At 41.7% G+C, this 24,679-nt stretch overlaps 1 protein-coding gene across 1 annotated transcript in view; it reads left to right on the forward strand.

Moving 5' to 3' along the window:
- Positions 1-17,117, forward strand: part of LOC109910507 (PHD finger protein 3-like) — a 23,905-nt gene extending 6,788 nt beyond the window's left edge. The window contains exons 3-4 of the mRNA XM_020509702.2: positions 4,202-4,397; positions 15,784-17,117. Coding sequence (XP_020365291.2) covers positions 4,205-4,397; positions 15,784-17,117 — 1,527 coding nt within the window. The 5' untranslated portion in view covers positions 4,202-4,204. The remainder of the gene's footprint in view (positions 1-4,201; positions 4,398-15,783) is intronic.
- Positions 17,118-24,679: the final 7,562 nt, after the last annotated feature.

Genomic DNA, 24,679 nt, shown 5'->3' on the forward strand with positions numbered 1-24,679 from the left:
CTGGACTGACCTATCCCCTTCCTAACTCCCTACCTACACTCACCTTTACTGGCTCCATCCCCGCCTCTTCGACCTGTTTGTTTCCTCTCCACCTATCCTCTCCTCTATCCCTCTTCTATGCGCCTCCCACTCTCTCCCTATTTATTTCAAAACCCCCTTCCCCTCCCCCTTTTCTGATGAAGGGTCTAGGCCCGCAACGTCAGCCTCTCTGCTCCTATGATGCTGCTTGGCCTGCTGTGTTCATCCAGCCCTGCACCTTGTTGTCTCTTGTTACAGCACAAGACTTCTGTTTCAACAAGTGGAAATTGGACTGCTGTAAGTCAGTCCTTGATAAACATTTGGATGGTTGAGAATTCTAAATGATAGAATTCTGGATTAAACAGGATTGACTGAGTATACTTACCTTCGGATTTTTGTGTCTAATTCCTTGTAGCTGTTTCTTAGTGTTGGAGACTTGCCTACAATCCAGGTGCATGTCATCCAAACATTAACTGTTGACTATTATTACTACTGAGTCTTAGCAATGGCTTTTCATGTTTGACACAGTTGGTATGTACTTTATGTTGCTAAATGAATAAACCGTTGAAGAAAATATTTCACTCTATAATGACATTGGGTTTGAAGAGTAAATGGATGACTATAACAAATATGAATGCATTGGTGCAGTAGTAGTGTCCCTATCCCTGAGTCAGAAAGTCTAGGTTCAAGTCCTGCCGGTGCTGGAAGTGAGTCATAACAGGTCCAAGCAAGTTCTTTTGGGTGGCTCAGTGGTTAGCAGTGATGCCTCATAGTGCCAAGGACCCGGGTTTGATTCCACCCTCGGGTGACTGACTGTGTGGAGTTGGCACATTCTCCCTATGTCTGTGTGGGTTTCCACTGGTTGCTCCAGTTTTCTCCCACAGTCCAAAAATTTGCAAGTTAGGTGGATTGGCCATACTATATTACCCATAGAGTTCAGGGATGTGAAGGTTAGCTGTGTAAGCCATGGGAAATGGAGGGTTGCAGTGACAGGGTAGGGGAGTGAGTCTGGGTGGGGGCTCTTCAGAGGGTCACTGTGGACTTGTTGGGCCGAATGGCCTGTTTCCACACTTTTAGGATTCCACAAATGGAGGTTAATGTAGGCAAGTGTCAGGTCATTGTCATAGAGATGTACAGCACGGAAACAGACCTTTTGATCCAACTCGTCCATGCCGGTCAGATATCCTAAATTAATCTAGTCCCATTTTCCAGCATTTGACCCATATTCCTCTAAACCCTTCCTAGTCATATACACATCCAGATGCCTTTTAAATGTTGTAATTGCACCAGTCTCCACCAGTTCCTCTGGCAGTTCATTCCATACACACTGGTACAATTACAACATTTAAAAGGCATCTGCATGAAAAGTTGGCCCTTACATCTTTTTAAAATATTTCCTCTCTCACCTTAAACCTATGCCCTCTAGTTTCGGACTCCCCTACCCTGGAGAAAAGATCTTGACTATTCACCCTATCCATGCCCATTGTGATTTTATAAGCTTCTATAAGGTCACCCCTAAGCCTCTGACTTCTATATAAGAAAGATTAATCATAATATATTCCAAATTGTGAGGAACTAGAAATGCTAGAAGAGCAAAGAATTTGAGTCAAGTAAGCAAATCATTTATATGAGTACACATATAATGTACACATGCACATACACTACAAATAAAAACCCAAAAGATGCAAATTAAATGTTGGGCTTTAACTCAAGTGAGCTGAAATTTAAATGGTCCAAGTTGTGCTTCATCTGTACATTAGCTTTAGCTCACTTGGAGTACCGAGTTCATTTCGGCCCAAACCAGGCCATTCAACCCATCTTGATTACATTGGCTGTTCAAATGAGCATCATTAACTAGTATCAATTTCCTGCTTTTTTCCCATACCCTTGCACATTGTTTTCATCTAAATAATCGTCCAGTGACATCTTAAATGTCTCAATTGAACCCGCATCCACCATACTTTCAGGAAGCTTCTCATCCCTGGAACCATTCAGGAAAGATATTGGAGTTGGTGTGGTACAAATTCACCCAAATGATACTGGGATTAGGTTTAATTATGAGAAGAGATTAGATAACCTGATATGTATTCCCTTGTATATGGTACATTGAGGGGTAATCTGACTGAGGTGTTTAAAATGTTAAAAGAATTTGAGTAGTGTAGATATGGAAAAGCTACTTCCTTTGATGGGAGAATTTCAAACAGATGCTGAAGAATAAGCCACTCAGTTTTTTGGGCCTGCTCCGCCATTCAGTAAGATCAGGGCTGATCTGATTTTAACCTCAACTCTACATTCGTGCATGCCCACAGAAATATTTAATTGTCTTGATAATCAAGAATCTATCTACTTCTACCTTAAAAATATTAAAGATTCTGCATCCACTCCCCTTTGAGGAAGGGAATTCCAAAGATTCTCAACCCTCTGAGAGGAAAAAAAAATGTTTTGTCATCTGTTATAAATGGGTGAACCCTTATTTTAAAACTATGATCCCTAGTCCTAGACTTTCCCATAAGAGGAAACATCCTTCCAACATCACCCGGTCCATAAATCCATAAAAATTAACAGGAATAGGCCATTTGGCCTCTTGAGTCTGCTCCACCATTCAATAGGATCTTGGCTGATGCAAAGTTCTTCATGTCCACTTACCTGCCTTTCCCCTTAACCCTTGAATCCCGTACTGGTCAAGAATCTATCTTAGCTTTAAATATGCACAAAGACTCTTGCTGCGCAACTCTGCGTGGCAAGGAGTTCCCAAGATTCTCAACAAACATTCAGACCTAAGACAAAGATTTTTCTGTGGTAGTATTAGAGTAGCATTGAAGGCTGGGGAGATATGCTGGGTATTGTCATGGCCACAGATTATAACCCCACATTACCTATGGACATATTGAGCTTTAATTACATTTTTTTGTTTCAAATGAGGACATCAGCCAAAATTTGCCTGCAGGTATAAATTCAGTAGCTTCCTGGAAATAGAGAGAAACTCTGGAATGTCATATCTGATGCGCTCATACCTAACCTGTTAGAATTCTGGATTCTTGGACACTTTTTTGGAGCTCCTTTTAGCAAACATCAGTGCTAGAGGAGCCAGATTGCTTGAAGTGTTCAATCCTGCATCTCTGACGGCTCCTTATAAATAGGGGGAATGTTGATTTTGTTTCAGAGGTTAAATCAGGTGTAGCTTTTTCATGCCCAGTTTGAGGTAGTAAAGTTTAAAAAGTCATTTTTTCTGTTCTATGACTTGAATCTCTTATTTTTTTTAATAAATTGAGAAGGAAACAGCAAAACTGTTAGCATGACAAATTAGAATCACAAGGACCAAAGCAATGGACACCAGACATGCTAAGTTTTCCATTTGAATTGTGCGATCCTCACTATGAATGAATAAATGCTCAGTAAAATTAGAATTCATTCTCAAGCTGGATTTAAATGAGTCTGGCTCTTTGGACTTTGTTCCATTTGACCTCATTGATAGTGTTGCCATTCTGGAACAAAGTCCCACTGCAGCATCTAGCTTTTCTCTAAATGACTTCAGATCCTAGTCTCCAATGTTCCTAGCAACATGACCATGTTGTTAATTAATTTCTTGCTTCGTAATTCACTTCAATATCTGAGATAAAATTGCATCTCACAATTCTGAGCCTGAGCCTGAGCCTGACCCTGACCCCTCCCCTGGTGGCTCCAGGCTAATGTTAAAGCACATTGTTTTGTCTTTAAGACTACTTATTCCACTTTGGAATAGTAATTGCGCCCTGTGATTGGAGTGGGCACATATGGAAGAAGAGAATCTTCGTCAAAACCCAAGCTGATTCTCTTAAAAAGGTAGCAACAATCAAAAACCAACTCAAACTCATTCATTTGTATAATGTGCACAATTACAAAATGTCGTAGAAATCTAGAACACTGTCCCAAAAAGAATGTAGGTACTGAGTACATTGAAGGTCTCCACACTGAGTTTGAAAGATTTTTCATTTGAGTATCAAAGGATTTATGATAAAGATAGGCAAATTAAGTTAAAGTGCAACTCATCCATGGTCTAATTGAATGACAGAGTAAAATAGAGAGGTTGAATGACCTACTCTTCTTCCTTATCTTCCTATATTCCTTTTGAGGGTAATTACAAAATGTGCTGCTGTTTTGTAAGTGATTTAATGATATTTTTCTAATGTCTATTGTCCTCTAGGAAATGTGCATTGTACGTTTCAAACCTGCTACGAGAGGAGATGTTTGCCCTTACACCTTGTATTACTCATATTTAAACAGCCGGCAGAGGTATGGTGCTGTGGTACTTGAACAGAAGTCACCTAAGAGCATATATCTCATACCTCTTCCCGCGTTACAGAAAATTCCATCCAGATTGCCACCACTCAGCGGTCCAGGTAAGAAAAGATATTGAATTGCAACATGGGTATCACTGGAATTTTGTAGCATTCGAAATGTAACATGCCTGAGATGTAGAACTGCATATTTCTCACATTTTTCATGAAGAGAAACAAACTCGCATCTATGTAGCTCTTTTTACAGGACTACCCAAGCATTTTAGAGTGGCAACCATTATGTGCAGAGCAACTAGCTCACAACTGGCAAAGTTAAATGACCAGATAACCTGTTTCATTGATATTTGTTGAGGGATAAATATTGAGCTGGCTACTAGAGAGAACCCCTGTGTTCTTGAAAATAATGCCATGTAAGCTTTACCATTCACCTGAGAGAGTAATTAGAATAAGTCATTAACATTTCATCTGAAAGACACCCTCCAACAGAACTGCACTGCATTGAGGGGTCACCCTAGGTTATGTGCTCAAGTTTCTGATGTGAAACTTAAACACATGACCATTTGAATCAGAGGCAGGACTGTTACCCACTCACTTTTTCATATTGTCACAGTTATTAATCTCTGATTTTCGTTTTTGTAATGTTGCAGCTGTTAAGATTCACTTACACTGTTCTCATGTTAGAATGACCCAGTTACATTATCTTTTCCCAACTCATTTTAACCTTTATTATGACTGAGGTTGATGGGGTGAACTGATTCCTTTCTGAGTCATAAGAACTAGGAGCAGGAGTAGGCCATCTGGCCCCTTGAGCCTGCCCAGCCATTCAGTAAGATCATCGCTGATCTTTTTGAGACTCAGTTCCACTTACCCGCCCACTCACCATAACACTTAATTCCTTTACTGTTCAAAAATTTATCTAGCCTTGCCTTTAGAACATTGAGCGAGGTAGCTTCAACCGCTTCACTGGGCAGGGAATTCCACAGATTCACAACCCTTTGGGTGAAGAAGTTCCTCCTGACTTCAGTCCTACATCTGCTTCCCTTTATTTTAAGGCGATGCCCTCTAGTCCTAGTTTCACCTGCTAGCGGAAACAACCTCCCTGCCTCCACCTTATCTATTCCCTTCATAATCTTATATGTTTCTATAAGATCTCCCCTCATTCTTCTGAATTCCAATGAGTATAATCCCAGTCTACTCAGTCTGTCCTCATAATCCAACACTCTCAACTCTGGAATCAACGGAATGAATCTCCTCTGCACGCCATCCAGTGCTAGTATAACTCTTCTCAAGTAAGGAGACCAAAACTGCACACAGTACTCCAGGTGTGGCCTCACGAGGACTCTCTACAGCTGCAGCATAGCCTCCCCGTTTTTAAACTCCATCCCTGTAGCAACGGCAGACAAAATTCCATTTGCCTTTTTAATTACCTGCTGCACCTGCAATCCTACTTTAAGCGATTCATGAACAAGGACACCCAAGTCCCTCTGCACAGCAACGTGCTGCAATTTTTTACCATTTAAAACATAGTCTATTTTGCTGTTATTCCTACCAAAATGGACGACCTCACACTTATCAACATTGTACTCCATCTGCCAGACCTTTGCCCACTCACTTAGACTATCTACATCCCTCTGCAGACTTTGTGTCTTCTGCACACTTTGCTCTACCACTCACCTTAGTGTCATCTGCAAATGTTGACACACCACACTTAGTCCCCAACTCCAAATCATCTATGTAAATTGTAAACAATTGCGGTCCCAACACTGATCCCTGAGGCACACCACTAGCCACTGACTGCCAACCAGAAAAACACCGATTTACCCCTACTCTTTGCTTTCTACTGGTCAACCAACCCTCTATCCATGCCAATACATTACCTGTAATACCGTGCAACTTTATCTTATGTAGCAGCCTTTGGTGTGGCACCTTGTCAAATGCCTTCTGGAAATCCAGATACACCACATCCACAGGTTCCCCATTGTCCACCATGCTAGTAATGTCCTCAAAGAATTCCACCAAGTTAGTTAAACATGACCGACCCTTCATGAACCCATGCTGGGTGTTTCCAATGGGACAATTTATATCCAGATGTCTTGCTATTTCTTCCTTAATGATAGATTCAAGCATTTTCCCCACTACCGAAGTTAAGCTAACTGGCCTATAGTTACCTGCTTTTTGTCTACTTCCTTTTTTAAACAGTGGTGTCACATTGGCTATTTTCCAATCTGCGGGAACCACCCCAGAGTCCAGTGAATTTTGGTAAATAATTACTAGCGCATTTGCTATTTTCCCCATCACCTCTTTTAGTACCCTGGGATGCATTTCATCAGGGCCAGGAGACTTGTCTACCTTTAGCCCCCATTAGTTTGCCCAGCACTGCTTCCTTAGTGATAATGATAGTTTCTAGGTCCTCACCTGCTATAACCGTCTTGCCATTAGTTTTCGGCATGTTATTTGTGTCTTCCACTGTGAAGACCGACATGAAATAACTGTTTAATGTCTCGGCTATTTCCTCATTCCCAGTTATTAAATTGGCCTTCTCATCCTCTAAAGGACCAATGTTTACCTTCGCCACTCTTTTACGATTTACATATTTATAGAAACTTTTGCTGCCTGTTTTTATATTCTGAGCTAGTTTACTCTCATAATCTATCTAATTTTTTTTATAACTTTTTTTGGTGGCTTTTTGTTGTCCTTTAAAGATTTCCCAGTCTACTAGTTTCCCACTACTCTTTGTTTTTTTGTATGTGTTTTTTTTCAATCTGATACTTTCCTTTATTTCCTTAGACATCCATGGCTGGCTCTCTTTTCCTACTGTTCTTCCTTATCACTGGAATATACTTCTGCTGAGCACTGTGAAAAATCGTTTTGAAAGTCCTCACTGTTCCTCAATTGACCCACCATAAAGTTTTTGCTCCCATTCTACCTTAGCTAACTCCTCCCTCATTCCTTCATAGTCTCCTTTGTTTAAGCACAGGACATAGGTACTGGATTTAACCTTCTCACGTTCCATCTGTATTTTAGATTCGATCGTACTGTGATCGTTCTTTCCGAGAGGATCCCTAACTGCGAGATCATTAATTATTCCTGTCTCATTACACCGGATTAGATCTAGGATAGCTTGCTCCCTCGTAGGTTCCATTACATATTGTTCAAGGAAATTATCGCGGATGCTGTCTACGAACCCTCCTCAAGGCTGCCATGACCGACCTAGTTTGACCAATCGATATGTAGATTAAAATCCCCTATGATAATTGCTGTTCCATTTTTACATGCATTGGCTATTTCTGTGTTTATTGCCTGCCCCACCACAATGTCATTATTTGGTGGCCTATAGACCACACCTATCAGTGACTTCTTCTCCCTGCTATTCCTAATTTCCACCCAAATGGATTCAACGTTTTGTTCAGTAGAACCTATATCATCTCTCACTACCGCTCTGATATCATCCTTAAAAATCAGAGCAACACCACCTCCCTTACCTTCCTGTCTGCCCTTCCGAACAGTTTGATACCCCTGGATATTTAACTCCCAGTCATGACCATCCTGTAACCATGTCTCTGTAATGGCCACTAAATCATACCCATTTGCCATGATTTGCGCCGTCAACCCATCCACCTTGTTTCGAATGCTCCGAGCATTCAGACAAAGTGCCCTTATGCCAGTTTTTGCACCTTCTTTTTGGGTCCTATTCCCTCCATTAATAACAGCTCTTGAGTTCTCCTTCCCTTTAACTTTTTTCCTAATTTTCAATGGAGTTGAAGCTTCCTCGTCACCTGCTAACCTGCTGCTTTGCCTTACATTAATTGTTATTCTCCCTCTACGCTCACTTCTCCCTTCCCCCCTCTACTTACTAGTTTAAAGTCCTATTAACCACCCTATTTACCCTTTTCGCCAGAACACTGGACCCGGCCCTGTTCAGGTGGAGTCCATCCCAGTGGTATAGATCCCTCCTGTTCTAGAACTGATGCCAGTGCCCCATGAAAAGGAAACCCTCTTTCCCACGCCACTCTTTTAGCCACATGTTTACTTCCCTGATCCTCGCCTCCCTATGCCAATTTGCACGTGGCTGGGGCAGCAATCCAGAGATTATGACCCTTGAAGACCTGTTTTTTAATTTTGTTCCTAGCTTTTCATAATCCCAAAACAAGTCTTTTTTCCTAGTCCTGCCTATGTTGTTGGTACCTACGTGGACCACAACAACTGGATCCTCCCCCTCCCTCTCTAGTATCCTCTCAAGCTGGTCAGAGATGTCTCGCACTCTGGCACCGGGCCGGCAACACACCATGCGGGATTCTCTATCCTGCTCGCAAAGGATATTGTCTATCCCCCTGATGATGGAATCCCCTACAACTACAATCTGTCCTTTTGCTCCCCCCTCTTGAATGCCCTCCTGGACCATGGTGCCATGGTCAGTTGACTCATCCTTCCTGCAGCCCTGTTCCTCATCCACGCAGGGAGCAAGTGCCTCATACCTGTGGGACAATGTGAAGGGCTGCGGCTCCTGTGTTCCTGTCTGCAGGGTCCCTCTACCTGCCTCACTCGCAGTCACACACTGCTGTCCCTGCCTGCCAATCGAATTAACATTAGTTAATCTACCAGGTGGGACTGCCTCCTGGAACACAGCATCCAGGTATTTCTCCCTCTCCTGGATGTGCTGCAGTGTTTGGAGTTCGGATTCCAGCTCATCAGTTTTGAGCTGGAGCTCCTCAAACAGCCAACAGTTGCTGCAGATGTGGTCACTGCTGTTCTCAATGTGATCAGCTAGCTCCCACATCATACAGCTACAACACATCACCTGGCCTGCCATCTCTACTTAGTTAATTATTTAAAATTAATTAGTTTTTTTTCAGTTTTGCAGTGTTTTCTGCACCAGTAACTTTACTCCGTTATATACTCAAACAGACTCCGGCTTTGCCTTCCGACCCGCTCCCAGAGGATTTGGCGTCTGGGTGACCACCCCGAAAGATAACAGCGATGAGGGAAAAAAAAATGCAAATAGCTTACCTGCTCACCACACTTAGTCGTTATTAGGAGGTTAGAGGAGGTGGAAGGGTGGGAGACACTACGTGTCTCGGGTATTAGTTAACTCCCAAATTTATTGGGTGGAAGCTTACCTTCCCAGGCTGCCCTCGCGCTTTCTCCCGGACTCCCGCCGCTGAAACAACTGAAAGCTGAGTCTCATTCCTGCAGTGATCATAAAATGTATGAATTTAAAATGGTGAAAATGCCAATTATATAGATATCAAACTGTTTAGTTCAGTATAAGAAACAAGTCGGCCAGGTTTCTTCAGTTAAAAAAGAAGTTAACAAATAATTAGTTTATTTCCAGTAAAATTTACTCAAGCCAAGATGCAAAGTTTATCAGCAAATAGTTTAAACTATGCAAATATGTACATGTATAAAACTAAGTTTCACAGAATCACAGAATTGTTACAGTGAAGGCTGCACCAGATAAATTAATTTTCCTGAAAACTAACACATGTCCACACAAAACATACTCCAAATATGGGAACATTGATAGTTAAACTCAGGAGGAGGAGAAGGCTCCACAAATATCCCCATCCACAATGATAGGGTGGCCCATCGCAACAGTACAAATTCTGCACTGGTTGGGTTCATACTTAGCACAAAGAATGATGGTTGTTGAAATCAGTCATTATCAACACCTGAACATCACTGCAGAAATTTCTCAGAGTTAGAGTCACAGATTCCTACAGCATGGAAATAGGCCCTTCAGCCCAAACTGGTCTGTGCCCACCAAAATGTCCATCCATGCTAACCCCATTTCCCCGCACTTTGCCCATATCCTTCTAAACCTTTCCTATCATGTATTTATCCAAATGCCTTAAATGTTGTTAACGTACCTGCCTCAACCACTTCCACTGGCAGCTCATTCCATATGCATACCACCCTCTGTGTAAAAAAAAGGTTGCCCCACAGGTTCCCATGTATTCTTTTCCCCCTTACCTTAAACTGATGCCCTCTAGTCCTCGATTCCCCAACCCTGGGAAAAAGACTGAGTTCACTCACCCTATCCATGCCTCTCCTGATCTTCTACACTTCTATAAGATCCCCCCTCAGTCTTCTATGGTCTAAAAAAAATGTCCTAGCTAGTCAAACCTCTCCCTATAACTCAGTCCCTTGAGTTCTGGCAACATTCTTGTAAATTTCTAAACTCTTTCTAGTTTAATAACATCCTTCCGATAGCAAGGTGACCAAAACTGAACATAATACTCCAAGAGCAGCCTCACCAACGTCCTGTACAACTGCAACATAACTTCCCAACTTCTATACTTCATGCCCTGACTCTTGAAGGCCAGTGTGCCAAAAGCCGCCTTCACTGCCCTGTCTACCTCCAACTCCACGTTCAGAGAACTGTGCACCTGAACTCCATTCTGTCCCACGACACTCCTTAAGGCCATACCATTCACCATGAAGCTCCAACCTTGATTTGAATTTTATAAAATATAATACCTTACACTTACCTATATTTAACTTCATTTGCCATTTCTTGGCCTATTTCCCCAGATGATCAAGACCCTGCTGCAATTTCTGATAACCTTCCTGACTGTCCGCGATACTGCCTATTTTAGTATCATCCGCAAACTTACTAATCATGCCTTGTACATTCTCATCCAAATCATTGATATAGATAACAAACAGCAATGGGCCCAGCACTGACCCCTTAGGCACACACTAGTCACAGGCCTCCAGTCCGACAAGCATCCTTCCCCTATTACTCTCTGCTTTCCACCATCAAGCCAAATGTATATCTAATTGGTCAGCTCTCCCTGGATTCCATGCAATCTAACCTTCCAGAGCAGCCTACCATGTGGAACCTTATCAAAGGCCATACTGAAATCCATATAGAGTACGAATACCATCCTGCCCTCATCAACCTTCCTGGTCACTTCATCAAAGAACTCTAACAGATTTGTGAGGCATGATCTCCCACGCATGAAGCCATGCTGACTACTCTTAATCAAATTCTGTCTTTCCAAATCACATGTATCTTATCCCTCAGAATCTTCTCAAGTAACTTACCTACCACAGATGTTAAGCTTACACATCTGTAATTCCCACATTTTTCTTTGTAGCCTTTCTTGAATAAGGGCACAACATTCGCCACTCTCCAGTCTTCCGGGACCTCACTCATGGCTAGCGATGATGCAAATATATCAGCAAGGGCCCCACGATTTCTTCTCTAGCCTCTTGCACGGTTCTTGGATATAGCTGGTCGGACCAGGAGATTTACCCACCTTCGTACATTCTAATATTTCCAACCCCACCTCTATTGTGATATGGTCTGCCTCAAGATATCGCCACTAACTTCCCCAAGTTTCCAAGTCTTCATGTCTTTCTCCATGGTAAATATGGAGGAGAAACACTTATTGAGGACCTCGCCCATCTCCTGCGGTTCCACACATACATGTCCACTTTAGCCCTTGAGGAGTCCTATTCTTTCTCTAGTTATTCTTTTTCCTTTAACATACTTAAAGAATTTCTTTGGATTCACCCTAATCTTCTCAGCTAAAGCTATCTCGTGCCCCCTTCTTGCCCTCCTGATTCCCTCCTTCAGTAAACTCCTGTATCCCCTATATAACTCCTTGATCCCAGCTGCTTGTACCTGAGCCGTGCCTCCTTTTTCTGGTCAAAGCCTCAATATCTCTTGTCATCCAGGGTTCCCTACTCCTACCAACCTTGCCCATCACCCTCACAGGAACATATAGACTTTAAAACTGTGATAGCTAGAGTTCAAAGGCCTCCCACTTGCCAGACGTCCCCTTGCCTGCAAACAAACTATTCCAGTCAACCCCTGCAAGTTCCTAATTCCATCAAAATTCGCTTTGCCCCAATTTTGAAATTGAGCCTGTGGACCAGTTTTGTCCTTTCTCACAACTATTTTAAAATTAATAAACTATGGTCACTGATCTCAAAGTGCACCCCCACCGTCACCTGTCCTGCTCTACTTCCCAAGAGTAGGTTGAGTTTTGCCCCTTCCCGAGTATGTCCCTCTATATACTGCTTGAGGAAACTTTCCTGAACACTTTTAACAAATTCAACCCCATCTAAGCCCTTAACACTATGGCAGTCCTAGCCTATGTTAGGAAAATTGAAATTCCCCACTATGACAACCCTATTTCTCCTGCACGTCTCCACAGTCTCCCTGCATATTTGTTCCTCTAATTCCCATTGACTATTTGGGGGCTGATAGTACAACCCCAATAACATCACCATCCCTTCTTATTTCTTAGCTCCGCCCACAATCCCTCACTGGATGATCCTTCAGTTATTTCATCTGTGACTACTGTTGTGATACTCCCTTCAATCGAAATGCAATTCCCTCTCCCCTCTTTCCTCCACCACTGTCCCACCTAAAGAACCTGTACCTTGGCATATTAAGCTGCCAGTCCTGTCCCTCCCTTAGCCATGTTTCTGTAATGGCTATCCATGCCCTGAGCTCATCGGCCTTACCTGTCAGCCCTCTTGCATTGAAATAGATGCAATTTAATCCAACAGGCATTCCTCACTCCCTGTCCTGTTCCAGGCTGACCTTTTTCAATCAACCTGTGTAGTGATGTTATTACCTTTTGGAGCAGGTGGGACTTGAATCCAAGCCTCCTGCCTCAGAGGTAGGGACACAATCACCACAAGATCGCCTTAATTTCTTAGGGTAGCATTCTCGGCTGAACCATCTTCAGCTACCTCATCAATAATCTTCCCTACATCGTTAGGTCAGAAGTGGAAATGTTAGCGGATGATTGCACAGTGTTCCAGCACCATTTGTCACTCCTCAGATACTGAAGTAATTCCATGTCCAAATGCATGTATCCAGATATGGGCTGACAAGTGATAAGTTACATTCATGCCACACAAGTGCCAGATAGTAACCATTACCAACAAGAGAGAATCTAACAACCATCCCTTGACATTGAATGGCATTTCCATCACTGAATCCTTCAATATCAAAATGATGGAGTTTAACATTGACCAGAAAGAGAATTGGACCAGCTATAAAAATAATATGGTTACACAAGCAGGTGAGGGTATGTTAGGAATTCTACAATGAATAACTCATTTCCTGCCTCCCCAAATCATGGTCATCACCTGCAAGGCACAAGTCAGGGATGTGTTGGAGTATTCTCCATGGGATATTGCATGGATGAGAGCAGTTCCAACAACACTCAATAAGTTTGACATCATCCAGGCCAAAACAGCCCACTCGTTGGCACCACATTCATATTCACCCTCCCGCAACCAATACACAGGAGTAGGAGTATGTCCCATCTACAAGTTGCAGAAATTCACCAAGGCTGCTTAGACAGTACCAATTCCACTCCAAACCAATCACCACACTGACTTGAAAATATATTACCATTCCTTCAGTGTCACTGGGTCAAAACCCTGGAACTTCCTTTGTAACAGCACTGTTAGTGTATCTATACCAAATGAACTTTAGCAGTTCAAGGAGGCAGGTTGGTACCATGTTCTCAAGGGCAACTAGGAATGAGAAATAAATGTTGGTCCAAACCCTTGAATGAATAGTAGAATGATTATTCATTATTTGTTCCAAATGATAATCTGAAGCTCAACAATGTCAGCACACACAGACTGTTGACACTGGGGTGTCTTCCTGCGTCAGACTGACTGAAGTCTGTTTTCTGAAACCAATGAGATAGATTCTGAAATCTTTGGGAGCCCATTACGAGTGGTGATGACACCTTTGAGTGTCTTTGACTTGCACACTTTGGATGAGAGAGGTTTTAGAGAAAAAGAGAGAGAGGGTAAAAGGCAGTTGTTCCTCTGGAAAGTTATCTCAAAATGTTTATGTTCGGAATTCAGTGGCTTTATCACACCCACGAAATTGGGATCATGTGACCTCTCTGTGAAAGTACTGTAGACTGGTTTTCTCCATCCAAACACCTCTTTCCTTATGAATACAATATTGTTGTATCCAATATCTTTTGTTTTGGAAATGTGATTTTCAGATGTCAAGATAGATGTACGTTGGCTCAATCAGCGATATTATAGATTGATATTTGGGTCACACATCTTTGTGACATCTTATAACAGTTTATAATAACCTTGTTCCTTACCAACCACTTAACCTGCTTTTTACTCTCCCACTGAACCCCTTCCATTATGTAAGCCTCATAGATGTCCTCTGCTTCAACTTAGTTACCTCAGTTGGGTCTGCTATGGCACACAATGCTTGTTCATGTACCTCTCATTGCATTCATTTTTATTTCATAGAAGATGCTTTCTACTTCTGGTTCCATTTTCCTCTCCATCTCTCCAATTAATTTCTCCACTCTGATGGCTCCACATCAGTTTCTCCTACTTACGTCCTAACCATTATAATGAATAAAACATTCTCCTTTATCTTGGATTTGAATGTTGTCTTCCAAGCCTTGACTAAATCTTGACTCACTGACAACAACTCTTTCTCCTTCTTTGGCATTCTGCCTGACTACACTATTCTATTTGTGCCTCTGCACTGTGAAGGTAGTTTTGACCTGAGCTGTACCGCTGTGCTTGGTCTATCATCATATTTCTCTCACATTATTTCCTTCATGTACCATGTTGTGAACATGTTTCCACCAATTGCTCAACCTAACCCTCCAATTAAACTATTTATTGAATAGTCTCACCAGCTACTGAAACAGACAACTAACAGGACCATTTCTGCCCAATATTTCATTATGCTTAAAATCTTCTGTATCTTTCACTTCTTCCACCTTTTCTTACACCCTGAAAAATCTTGACCCAATCCAGGATTTTGCCAACTTCCCGTTCTTTGACCTGCATGGATAAACAGTTGCTTTTGCCAACAACCATATGTCACTCCTTCTGAATCTAACCACCAACTGCCCATACTCCGCAAGTTCTTATCAACCTCCTTCAATACTAGTTTCTGATCACTCAGCTTTCCTTTCTTGCTGGTATATTCAGTCATTGGCAGCATTTTCTGTCTTTCACTAATTTTTATTCCAAAGCTGTCCTTGCTGTTTGTTTAAAAACACAACCATGAACTATTTCAAGGTAGGCATCCTTAGAAGAGGCTTCGCAAACTATTTATTTTGTACAAACATCCGTTGTATCCTGTGAAGGTTTTGTTCAGTATTTTCGCAAGTTTTGAGAGAGTGTTATTTCCACCCTTGAAGGGTTATAATTTGGTTCTGCACCTCCAAATCCTCTGTCTTGCTAGCCTGCATGTTTGACTTGTACTGTATTTTGGTTTAAGTGCCTGATGCCTGAGAAGAATGTCCAAGTTAGGTCAGGGGAAACTTTAGAATGTAGTAAAGGAAACCTGTCTATTTCAACACTTTTCACAGTTGAGAGTAAATTTAACTTCATTGCACATTAAATAGAGTAACTCATGTTGGGTTTTTTAAAAAAAAGTCCTGATCAATCTGTAGGAAAAGTGGATTTAAAGTTTGTGGAAGAAAATATTTTACACAAACTCTGTTATTGTCTTTAACAGGTTTGGAATCATCACACTCCGATCTGTTGCTGGCATTAACATTCCCCAAGAAGCAACACTCATCAAGTACCTTCAGGAAGCCTTATGAATGTAGAAGTAGTACTGATAGGTACCTTCAGGAAAACAAATGTAGACAAAAATGCACTGAAAACATCAACAAAGAGCACCTTTCTGACCACTCTTCAGCTAAACAGGGAGCCCAAACAAGCACCCTGCCAATGTTACCCATCTTGCCCTTCACCCAACTAAGGGAGTGTCAAGACAAGCCATCAGATTTGCTGTCTGGAAACCTATTGTCCAGTGAAGAACAGTCCTCTTCTACTGACCTAGCAAATAACTTTGCTGTTGATTTATTTCAATCCTCCTACGGTCAAGACCAGGTGTCACATGGGATAGAAAATATGTTTGGAGCTTCTGCTTTTCTGGGTGAATGGGCAAATGATGGACAAAATGAGGACTTTGTCACAAATGAACAAGATCATCATGGGAATGATGCAGGGAAAGAAAGTGAGAGCATGACAAGAAGTAAAATGTTCAACATTGAAACAAACCTATTAGATCATTTTAAGCCAGCAGACATCTTAACTGAAAACTTTCTACTCAGTGAGACCCAATTGAATTCAGCACTTAAACAAGAGGTAGAGTCAAAGATAGAAGGGAATGAACTGACAAACAAACAAGAGGCTCTTGGAGCTGTGAGTGCCCAGTACACACAAGATATGCAAACCTATATTAAAGAACTGGATAAATTATTCACTAATGTTCCAGTGAGCGCTTTTTCACAACATGAAGATTGTAACCATCTGCGCTCCACAATCTCTTGCTGCGCTGAAGTTTTGAACCATCTTCTATGTACTAGTGACAACAGTCGAGCCGCTGAGCTTCAGATCCAAATAGATCCATATGGAAATCATTGTAACACCACAGCAAGTCAGGAAAGTTCTGAACATATTCTTCAATCTGATAATCCATTTCCATTACACTCAGCTCAGACACCCAATAACTTTCAACATTTTGGCCACAGTGGAACCATGACTCTAGAGCCTAGTGTTCCCTTTCCTGTTTTGCTAGCTAATGAAGTGACAATGGAACAAGTAGAGGCTCCATTTCAAAATGGATCAACTTCTCTTTATCCCTTCAGGTTTAATTCTTCTCATGATCAAACAGGAATAGATGCAGAGTTGCACCAACCTCCAAGGCAACATTTGTTCTCTCCCTATTGTCCCATCCTGCATCACCATTATACAGATATACACGTGGACACACATAAGATCCAACAATGCTCTCAGGAGTTCTCTCATGCTGCAGTGATTGAGTCTCATAACGTCCAATAGTGCACTTTAGCAGACAGAATCTTGGAAAATGCGATCATAAAGTCGTTGGATGGGTCAACTGAATAGATTTGGTAAATATCTTTTAGTAAATGAAAGGGGAACATAATATTGAAAGAATAGGATACAAAATGCACAGTGGAATCATGTGTTAAATGGGATTGCAATAATATGAGGTAGGCAACAGAAATCATTGGCTAAAAGCTTTATGGCAAGCCATTTTCAGTAGTACTAATATACTGAGCTGGTCTATCTCTGTTGCAATGGCAGTTTTTTAGTAGCTAAACCATGTCTGTTGAAAATGTTCCATTTCAAGACCTATTATTATCATTAAACTCAAATTTGATCTTAGAAAGAGAGATTCTCAACAGAATAAGAGCGTTTCATTGGCAGGACTGCCTAGAAAAAGAAGCCATGAGATTCAAATAATAACTGGGGGAGTTTTGATGGTAGTGCTAGCTCCTTAATAGTTAAACTTGTCTATTGTTTTTGGATTTCTTTTTGTTTTAAAGGCAATGTTATTTTGAAGCTTGCCTGACTAGTGTAAATTATGTCAAAGGAGATTGAGACATTGAAAACATATATTGGGTAAAATTTCAGTTTTTGGTATGCTGCAGTTGTGTCAAATCCTTCTGGGAATAAAGAAAGAAAAGTAAGTGGAGGGAAGGTGTGAGAATGCTTCTAGCTGGTGTAGAGGCTTATATTCAAAATCCAGATACATCACAGATGTCGAGCTAGCCTTTGTGAATTTTCTTTTGAGAATGTTTTCCTGGATAGAGAACAAGTCAGTATGTTTTTATTTGAATTCTTCTTTGAATAAAAATGTTCTGCTTTTTCTTTTAAATAGGTAGAGATATTTGAATACCTGTGTTTTGAGTTTGATATTTTAATTGTTTTTAAACAAATACAGGAAGTGTTAGAAGTCCTAAGCACTCTCCTGTTGTTGCTCCTTAATTTGTTTTTGCAATTTCATCTGTACTGTGAAAATAGGTTTCAGGCTGAGCATTACTTACTCCTGAGCTGATGTAAAGTATGTGAAATATGCTCACAGTACTTTCTCCGCTTGATGACATTGAGATATTTGCCACTAGTGACTGAAACCCATGCAGGGACTAAGACCATTGGCAAATTTCCTTATTTTTCCAGGCAATCCCACCTCACTTTTCACAGGCTACCTGCATTGCATTTCTCCAATGGAACAGGGTTCCAAGATTTAACAGACAAATAAGCCACACTTAGTTTAATCAGTTTATAATTATTTACCCATCTAGGCGCATGAGTTTATGTGAGCAATTGTTTTTGAGTATGCAAATGTTTTTATATTGGTAAGCGTGTGTGCATATGTTTGACAGTGAGGTAACATGCATGTGTATGAGACATTGTGCAAGAGTGAGAAGCTGCTTGAGTGTATGTATTTGTTTGAGGCTCTGTGTCTGCAAAGGCAGGTGTAAGAGAATGACTGACAGGTACTTTCAGTGGCAGTGAGCTCAAATGTGTAACAGACCATGCGTTTCTTTGACAGTGGTTTTGAAATACGTTTTGATGTGGATCTAGGAATGCTGGACCTTATGTTTATTGCTATTATTTTTAAAACACCGCTGTTTATTATTTAATGTGTGCATGCTTTATGAAGAGTTTTAAATGGAAAGTATTATAAAGTAGAAAGACTTAATATTTCATTTATCCTGTGCTGTTTTAAGGAGCTGTCACTCATTCGTAAGAGTACAGGTTTTCCTTCATTTTTCCTTACTGACCATCTGATTTAAAAAGAGCTATGTATCCTCCACTCTGAGTATTCCTTCTACTTTTCTGGGAATCCTGAAAGCTATGAACGACCCAACTGATGCAATGGTCAGAGTTAACAAGCAGAAATCTTAGGAAGTCATTTAGACTAAGTCAGATTCCAGCATTCTTCTGTTTTCAAGATATTTCTGTTTTAATTATGTCATTTCCAACATTATTTTATAAAGAAATGTGTAATGATTTATAAGCAACCACAGTATACATTGACTTGTCAAACAGTGACACCAAATCAGATCACACCTGGAAACAAGGTTCATCCAGCTCTGCACCTTGTTGTCTTGGAAACAAGGTAGTTGTTCAAGCTGCAAGATAGAAAGGGAATCTGGAAATGCTACAAGTGTAGGATCTGTCAGTACCAGAAGAAAGTTGGGCTCATCCTCCAGCAAGTCCAATTGTTAAACTCTGAGCCTTATCTCAGTGAGCAAATTGTTTACTGCTGACTTAGATGGATTATCTTTAGAAACAGATTTCACTGGAGAGGTGGAAATAACTAATTGTAGATCCCCCTCCTGTTGTGCTTGCTTTCAACAAGTTTAGTTCTTTCCAGTGATGCTTCCTTTTTACCAGAAAATGGTCAAAACCTTTGTGATTAAGCACACTTCTTTTTTTGCTACTGCAGTTTAATTGTAATTCCAGCAGAACTGCTCTATCTCTTTATATTGTTAACTCAGATTCAGGGTTGAGGTCTGTAGTAAAATTTTGTAGATGTACAACATTGTTATTCTGAATGAGAAATCCTTCAGAACACTAAGCTTTTATCTTCCTGTTTTTATTTTGGCAAACTGGTGACAGTTTGGACAGACAGTTAAGCCTTTCAAGTTTTGTAAAGAATACAGAAATGGAGCTGATAAGCATTGGTGGAAAGAGAGCACGAATATATAGAGAAAAAACATAATAATCAAGCAATCAGTCATGAAACTCACTTAAATCATTTATTGTGTACCTGAGTTACTGATTCCTGAACACACTTCTGATCAGGTGGTCAGATTTTGTTTCTGGGAAAACAGTGAATATTTGACATGTAACTGTATAGTGCACGGTAAAGAACGTATTTTAATATATCATTTCCATGCCATGTGAATAAAAATCTGTAATTTGAAGCTATGATTTTGGAATTGGATTAGGAATAAATGCAGAACTCATTGCACATTCATTTTAACTTGTTTTTATGAATAGATAGAACTTCCAGTACAGAAACAGGCCATCAGGTCTCCACTGATGTGTATGCTGCATATGAACCAGCTCTCACCTTATTTCAACTGATCTGTTATTTGAGAAATACCCAGCTGAATTGGTGCTGTGTTTTCATTTTCTTGGTAATTGTAAAGTAGTCAGAGACATGAAACAACTACGTCATGAAGGTTACGTCTTAAACCATACTCCCTCGAAGAAATGGCACCACCAGTAATGCAATATTTATTCCATGTAGTTTCAATCATGCTGCACCTCCCTACAGTAGCTTTTACAGGTCACCAAATCTAAAAGCAACAAAATCAAAATCTTACCAGCATATTGAAAGTGATATGTCCAATACACACAGGTTATCAGACTTTGTCCTGGGTGACATGGCATTTTCAAATTCTGGCTGGCAATCTGTAAAGCTCCTGGAACAATTAAAATGAGAAATACAGGTGGAAATTAAGGCAGCTGTCTTCTGTGACCTTGAAGAAGCCAACAATGTTGGGTACAGCTTGACACAAAAGAAGTTGCATCCATATAGCACTTTTGTTCACACGAGACATCTCAAATACTTTGCAACTCATGAAGTACTTTTGGTATAGTCTTTGCTGTAATAATATAAACTCAACAACCAATATACACACAGCAAGCTCTCACAAATATGCTAATAATGACCAGATAATATTTTCTGGTAATGTTGATTGAGGGATAAATTTTGGCAAAAACACAACGTAAAATAACTCCCTTGCTCTTCTTTTAATTAGTGTCATGGAATCTTCCACATCCACCTAAGAAGGCAGTAAGTGCCTCAAATTAACATTGCCCCACATCTGACACTGCAGCACTTCTTTGGTACTGCAAGGGAACATTAGCCTTGATTTTTGAGCTCAAGTTCCAAACTGTGATTTAAACATGGAACCTTGTGACTCAAGCAAGAGAGTGCTACCAAATGAGCTGTGGCAGACATTAAAATATGTCTTGCAACTAATTCACAGCCATCTCAATCTAAATGTCAAACTTAAAATTTGTTTATACATGTAACTATGACACCAGCATTTTCTTAGACGATACAAAAAGTCAGTGATTGAACCAGAGCATGAAATATATGAACATGTTGCCGATCTCTACTTGACCTCAATTACAGAACCTTGTTTACCTCAGGTACCTTTGCAGAAGCCTATCAGTGTCATGGTTATTGTTCCAATTGTTTGTGGTCCTTTTAAGCATGGCTTTTGCTGGATGGATGGAGCTAGATTTATCCTTATTTGTGTAAGGCATGTACCTCACTGTATGTTTAAGCAAATAAGACAGCAGCGGAGAGGGATGCATTGGCTCAGTGTCAGCTTCTTGACAATATGCTGTGGGTAAAAGGGAAAAATTTGGTCAGAACATACAGTGCAAGTATGAATTTACCCAGTTTGTACTGTACATATTACAGGAGATAAAAATGAGTGGTACATGAATTTTGCTGTACAGGAATGAATTGAACTGTTTTACTGTGTTTTGTACATTTACTGGAGCTGACAGTGAGATGCAATGAGCTCTAATGTAGCAGGCACACGTTTCTCTTTACCTGATGCTTTGTCTGCTTTTTGAAATTTTCCTCCCAGGAAACATGAAGAATAATTTATTAGATTTCACCTCTGTTTCAGGTACTTCTGCTATTTGTTTACAAAGTAAAATACAAATAAATAATCTGGTGCAAAGCCAGTAGGCAATTGGGGTTAAACAAAATTGTTCATAATTTGGCATCATGAAGTCATAGGGATCGACAGTACATTGGGTCTACACCAAAGAACAAAGAACAGTATAATACCGAATCAGACCCTTTTGCCCACAAAGACTGCACTGATGTACGAAGCCTTTCTAAACTAAAAATCATTTGCCTCTATGCAATCTATGTCCCTCTATTTCGTGCCTATTCATATATCTATCAAGATACCTCTTAAATGTTGCTATTGTACTCACCTCCACCATCTCCTCTGGCAGTGTATTCTGGGTAGTTACCTCACTCTGTGTAAAAAGAAAACCTGCCTGTCACATCTCCTTTAAACTTTCCACCTTTTACCTTAAACCTATGTCCTGTAGTAATTAAAATTTCTATCTTGGGGGAAAAAGATTCCGACTATCATTCTATCCATTGCTTCTCATAATTTTGTAAACTTCTATCAGGTCGCCCTGTCATCCTTCAACGTTCAGGTGGAAACAAACCAAGTTTGTCCAATCTCTCCTCATAGCTAATACTGTCCAAACCAGGCATTATGCTGATAAACCATTTCAGTATTGTCTCTGAGATAGTAGGAACTGCTGATGCTGGAGTCTGAGATAACAAGGTGTAGAGCTGGATGAACACAGCAGGCCGGGCAGCATCAGAGGAGCAGGAAAACTGACGTTTCGGGTCTGGACCCTTCTTCAGAAATGGGGGAAGGGAAGGGGGGCTCTGATATAAATAGAGCTGGAGGCGATGTTAGAAGGTGGATAGAGGAGCAGATAGGTGGAGAGAGGATGGACAGGTCAAGGAGGAGGGGATAAAGCCGGGAAAGGTGAGTGTAGGTAGGGAGTTGGGATGGGGCTTGGTCAGTGAGGAGGGAGAGGTGGGTAGGTGGGAGGGAAGACAGACAGGTCAAGGAGGCGGGGATGAGGTTGGTAAGTAGGAAGTGGGGGTTCGTCAGTGAGGTGGGAGGTGTGGATAGGTGGGAGAAAAGACAGGTCAAGGAAGCAGGGACGAGATGGGCTGGTCTTGGGATGAGGTCGGGGGTGGGGATATTTTGAATCTTGTGAAGTCCACATTGAGACCATTGGGCTGCAGGGTTTCCAACCGGAATATGAGGTGCTGTTCCTCCAGCCTTTGGGTGGCATCGTTGTGGCACTGGAGGAGGCCCAGGATGGACATGTCATCCAAGGAGTGGGAGGGGGAGTTGAAGTGGCCCGCGACTGGGAGGTGTTGTTGTTTGTCACAAACCGAGCGTAGGTGCTTCACAAAGCGGTCTCCAAGCCTCCGCTCGGGAACCCTGCAGCCCAATAGTCTCAATGTGGACTTCACTCGCTTCAAAATCTCCTCATCCCAAGACCAGCCCATCTCGTCCCCGTCTTTGACCTGTCCATCTTCCTTCCCACCTACCTGCCCCTCCCTCCTCACTGACCAACCCCGTCCCAACTCCTTACCTACACTCACCTTTACTGGCTTCATCCCCGCCTCCTCGACCTGTCTGTCTTCTCTCCACCTGTCTGCTCTTCTACCTACCTTCTTTCATCGCCCCCCCCCCCCCCCCTTTATTTCAGAGCCGCCTTCCCCTCCCCCATTTCTGAAGAAGGGTCCAGACCCGAAACGTCTGCTTTCCTGCTCCTCTGATGCTGCCCTGCCTGCTGTGTTCATCCAGCTGTACACTTTGTTATCTCAGTACTGTCTCTAAAGTTTCCAAATCCTTCTGGTCATGTGACGATCAGAACTGTATGCAATATTCCGAATGTGGCCCAACTAAAATTCTATACAGCTGCAACATGATTTGCTAATTTTTATACCCTATGCCCCGACTGATGAAGGCAAGCATGCCATGTGCTGCCTTGACCACCTGATCTACTTGTGTTGCCACTTTCAGGGAACTGTGGACCTGTACGCCTATATCCCTCTGTATGTTGATGCTACTAAGGGTTCTATACAGTGTGCAGCTGGAGGAACACAGCAGATTTGGCAGTATCAGAAGGACAGAAATGTCGCTGTTTCAGGTTTATGCTCTTCATCAGGACTGTAGAGGGTGAAGGAAGCTCAGAAATAAATGGAGGGGGTTGAGGTTGGAGGAAGATAGACAGAATGGTGACAGGTGGATGCAGGTAGGGGTTTGTGGTGATAGGTCATGGGCAGGGTAGAGAGGATAGGTGAGAAGGAAGATGGGACAGATTGTGTCAGGTCAAGGGGACGGGAATGAGAGGGAGAGTTGGACATGGGATGAGGCCGGGGTGGGGAGATTTTGAAACTGGTGAATTCTATGATGAGGCCATCAGCTGTCAACTCCCGAGATGTAATTGAGGTGCTATTCCTCCAGTTTACATGTGGCATCATTGTGATACTGAAGGAGGCCCAGGATGGACATGTCACTGAGGGAATAGGACGGGGAGTTAAAATGGTTGGCAACCAGAAGGTTTTGTTGATTGTAGCGTACAGAGCACAGATGCTCCACAAATCGGTCACCGAGTCTGTGCTTGGTCTCACTGATGTAGAGGAGACCACATCGGGAGCAACAGATACAGTAGACCAGGTTGGAGGATGTACAGGCGAATCCTTGTCGGATTTGAAAAAGATTGTTTGGGGCCTTGGACGGAAGAGATAGGGGAGGTGGTAGGGGCAGGTGTAACACCTCCTGTGTTTGGAACAGTCCCTCTTCCAGTTACATTAGCACATTCCCTCACTTCTTCCTCCACTACACTGATGACTGAATCGGTGCTGCCTTGTGCTCCTGTGAGGAGCTTGAACAGTTCAACAATTTTACTAACACCTTTCACCCCAATGTCACCCGGACCATCTCCACCTCAACCTCCCCTTCCTGGACCTCTCCATCTCCATATATGGTAACCGCCTCAGCACC

This window comes from Rhincodon typus, chromosome 27 (assembly GCF_021869965.1).
Source record: "Rhincodon typus isolate 14 chromosome 27, sRhiTyp1.1, whole genome shotgun sequence".
In the NCBI taxonomy this organism is placed as follows: domain Eukaryota; kingdom Metazoa; phylum Chordata; class Chondrichthyes; order Orectolobiformes; family Rhincodontidae; genus Rhincodon; species Rhincodon typus.